Genomic DNA, 3,652 nt, shown 5'->3' with positions numbered 1-3,652 from the left:
CCCAGGGGTTTCATCCATGAGCAGGACTTTGTGTGTATTCCATGTTGTTGACACAAGTTCTCAGGGACTCCTCTCCAGGGCTTAGCCAAGCAGAAATAGGAAATCTAAGGATGCGTCTTTCCAAGAAACAGAGAAGCATCTATTACATGTAACACGCTTTGCCAATTGTCCTGTTGTGTTTTCCCTTCATAGAAATTCTCCACATGTGTTCTGCCATGGTATCTGGAAAGGCCCTAGGTAGCACCTGTCAGCACCAGCTGGAATGGGGGAAGGCTGAGCTCAGACAGGATAAAGCATCCGCCTGCAAATCAGCCAGACTAGCCACACCAGACTGGGCCACAGCACATAGCAGCACACGCAAGACAGAGGGACATATGCGAGCCGGTTAGGTGTGTGAAGCCATGAAGTTGGGGCAGACATCACAGAGGTGTAACGAGCACAGATCCTCGGTTAGCAACACTGGGTACATGGCAAGACCAGGTAGAATGTCTCTCTAATCACCTCATTGCTGCCTCACCCCATTGTGTGGACACTCTATCACTTCTCTGATACTTCATGGAATTTTCTGGAGTGTGTTGTTTTTCTGAAGATGTGAAATGACTATTGTTACTGGAAACTGATTTTATCAATCATATTATGATAAAGGTGTCTTTAGAAACATAAGACAATGAGACACAGCTGAAAGCATCCAGTAGCACAGTTCAGCCTATATTGTTCCCAAATGTCTTATTGTGTGCCCACCTATAAATATATCCTGGAACTTACCCTAAGATGCGTGATGAGTGACATGGGGACCAACCTCTGTACCTGACTGCCCAGCTCCAGGGGGCACCTGGGGTGCGGCCATGGAGAAGATGTCCCACGTGACCACGGCCCTGGGTGGCGGCATGCTGACAGGCCACACCATGCACTGCCACCTGGACACGCCGGCCAACGCCATCAGCGTGTGCCGGGACGCAGCACAGGTGGTGGTGGCTGGCCGCAGCATCTTCAAGATCTACGCCATTGAGGAGGAGGGCTTCGTGGAGAGGCTCAACCTGCGTGTGGGCCGTAAGCCCTCGCTCAACCTCAGCTGTGCTGACGTGGTCTGGCACCAAATGGATGAGAACCTGCTGGCCACGGCTGCCACCAACGGCGTGGTGGTCACGTGGAACCTGGGCTGGTCGTCTCGTAACAAGCAGGACCAGCTGTTCACAGAGCACAAGCGTACAGTGAACAAGGTCTGCTTCCATCCCACAGAGGCCCACGTGCTGCTCAGCGGGTCCCAGGACGGCTTCATGAAGTGCTTTGACTTGCACCGCAAAGACTCGGTCAGCACCTTCTCAGGACAGTCCGAGAGCGTGCGCGACGTCCAGTTCAGCATTCGCGACTACTTCACCTTCGCATCCACCTTCGAGAATGGCAACGTACAGCTGTGGGACATCCCACGGCCAGACCGCTGCAAGAGGATGTTCACGGCCCACAACTGGCCCGTCTTCTGCTGTGACTGGCACCCTGAGGACAGGAGCTGGCTGGCCACAGGTAGGTGGGACAAGATGGTGAAGATGTGGGACATGAGCACGCCCCGGGCCAAGGAGACGCACTGCGTGCAGACCATCACCTCCATGGCCCGCGTCAAGTGGAGGCCCGAGTTCTGCCACCGCCTGGCCACCTGCTCCATGATGGTGGACCACAACATCTATGTGTGGGATGTGCGGCGCCCCTTTGTGCCAGCCGCCATGTTCGAGGAGCACCGTGACGTGACTACTGGCATCGCCTGGCGCCACCCACACGACCCGTGCTTCCTGCTGTCGGGCTCCAAGGACAGCACGCTGTGCCAGCACCTGTTCCGTGATGCCAGCCAACCTGTGGAGCGTGCCAACCCCGAGGGCCTCTGCTACGGTCTCTTTGGGGACCTGGCCTTTGCTGCCAAGGAAAGCCTGGTGACTACTGATGGGGGGCGTAAGCCCTATGCCGGTGACCGGCACCCTCCTATCTTCTTCAAGGGCAAGCTGGATCCTACTGAGCCCTTCTCAGGCCTGGCCTCCAGTGCCCTCAGTGTCTTTGAGATAGAGCCTGCAGCCGGTGGCATGCACTGGTTCGTGAACACGGCCGAGCGCTATGCTCTGGCTGGGCGGCCGCTGGCTGAGCTCTGTGACCACAATGCCAAGGTGGCGTGGAAGCTAGGTCCGCAACCAGGTGGCGCAGACATGGACCATGCTGCGGATCATCTACTGCAGCCCGGGGCCGGTATCCGCCGCCAGCGTCAACCACAGCGCGGACAAGAGCAGCACCTGTGGCCTGCCACTCCTGAACAGTTTCAACCTGAAAGATGTGGACCCGGGGCTGGGCAGCGAGACACGACTGGACCGCAGCAAGGGAGATGCCCGGAGTGACACAGCCCTGCTTGACTCCTCAGCCACACTGCTCACCAATGAGGACAACGAGGAGACGGAGGGCAGCGATGTGCCGGCCGACTATCTGCTGGGTGATGCTGAGGGCGACGAGGAGGAGCTGTACTTGCTGGACACCGAACACGCGCACCCCGAGGACCCCGAGTACGTGCTGCCACAGGAGGCCTTCCCAGTGCGCCACGAGATTGTGGACACGCCGCCGGGGCCAGAGCAGCTGCAGGACAAGGCTGAGTCCCCACACGTGAGTGGCAGCGAGGCGGACGCGGCCTCCCTGGCCCCTGCAGACACTTTCTCGCTGCTCTCTGTGTCCCACGCGCTGTACGACAGCCAGCTGCCCTCCGACTTCTTTGGGGTGCTGGTGCGGGACATGCTGCACTTCTACGCGGAGAGGGGCGACGTGCAGATGGTCGTGTCCGTGCTCATTGTGCTGGGCGAGGACGTGCGCAAAGACATCGACGAGCAGACACAGGAGCACTGGTACACATCCTGCGTGGACCTGCTGCAGCGCTTCCGGCTCTGGAACGTGTCCAACAAGGTGGTCAAGCTGAGCACCAGCCGGGCGATCAGCTGCCTCAACCAGGCCTCCACCACGCTGCACGTCAACTGCAGCCACTGCAAGCGACCCATGAGCAGCCACGGCTGGGTCTGTGACAGGTGCCACTGCCTGCCACCACGTGGTCAAGGGCCTGTTCGTGTGGTGCCAGGGCTGCAGCCATGGCGGCCACTTGCAGCACATCATGAAGTGGCTGGAGGGCAGCTCGCAGTGTCCGGCCGGCTGTGGCCACCTGTGCGAGTACTCCTGATAAATCCCTGAGAAATAAAAAAAAAAAAAAAAAATGATGTTCTCCTTAAGAAATGGCTTGATAATATCTTGGAATAGATGACAATCATGGAGGTACAAAGAGTTTATTTGCCATGCAACTTCGAACTGTTACAACACACGAAATTATGCAGTTTGGCTTCCCACCATGTCAAGCAGAAAGTACATGGGGCATTTTCTAAAAGGCGACAAGGGCTCGGCAGCGTGGCCTAGTGGCTAAGGTCCTCGCCTTGATCCCGTATGGCTGCTGGTTCTAATCCCGGCAGCTCCACTTCCTCTCTATCTCTCCTCCTCTCAGTATATCTGACTTTGTAATAAAAATAAAAAATAAGTCTTTAAAAATAAATAAATAAATAAATAAAAGGAGACAAATGCTGTGAGTCCCAAGAGGCGATTGGTTTGAAACTTCTATATTATATCAGCATTTATACTTAGGGAA

At 56.3% G+C, this 3,652-nt stretch overlaps 1 protein-coding gene across 1 annotated transcript; it reads left to right on the top strand.

The window, feature by feature from the left end:
- Window positions 1-795: 795 nt before the first annotated feature.
- LOC131482195 (GATOR complex protein WDR24-like) lies at window positions 796-3,213 on the top strand. The gene is given in 3 exon segments (XM_058674181.1): window positions 796-2,168; window positions 2,170-3,053; window positions 3,055-3,213. Coding segments are annotated over 3 exon segments (2,349 nt in total). The 5' UTR covers window positions 796-845; the 3' UTR covers window positions 3,197-3,213.
- The last annotated feature ends 439 nt before the right edge of the window (window positions 3,214-3,652 follow it).

Source organism: Ochotona princeps, chromosome 16 (assembly GCF_030435755.1).
Source record: "Ochotona princeps isolate mOchPri1 chromosome 16, mOchPri1.hap1, whole genome shotgun sequence".
NCBI classification, from domain to species: domain Eukaryota; kingdom Metazoa; phylum Chordata; class Mammalia; order Lagomorpha; family Ochotonidae; genus Ochotona; species Ochotona princeps.
The sequence above is the reverse complement of the archived record's forward strand: the minus strand, read 5'-3'. Positions and strand labels throughout refer to the sequence as shown.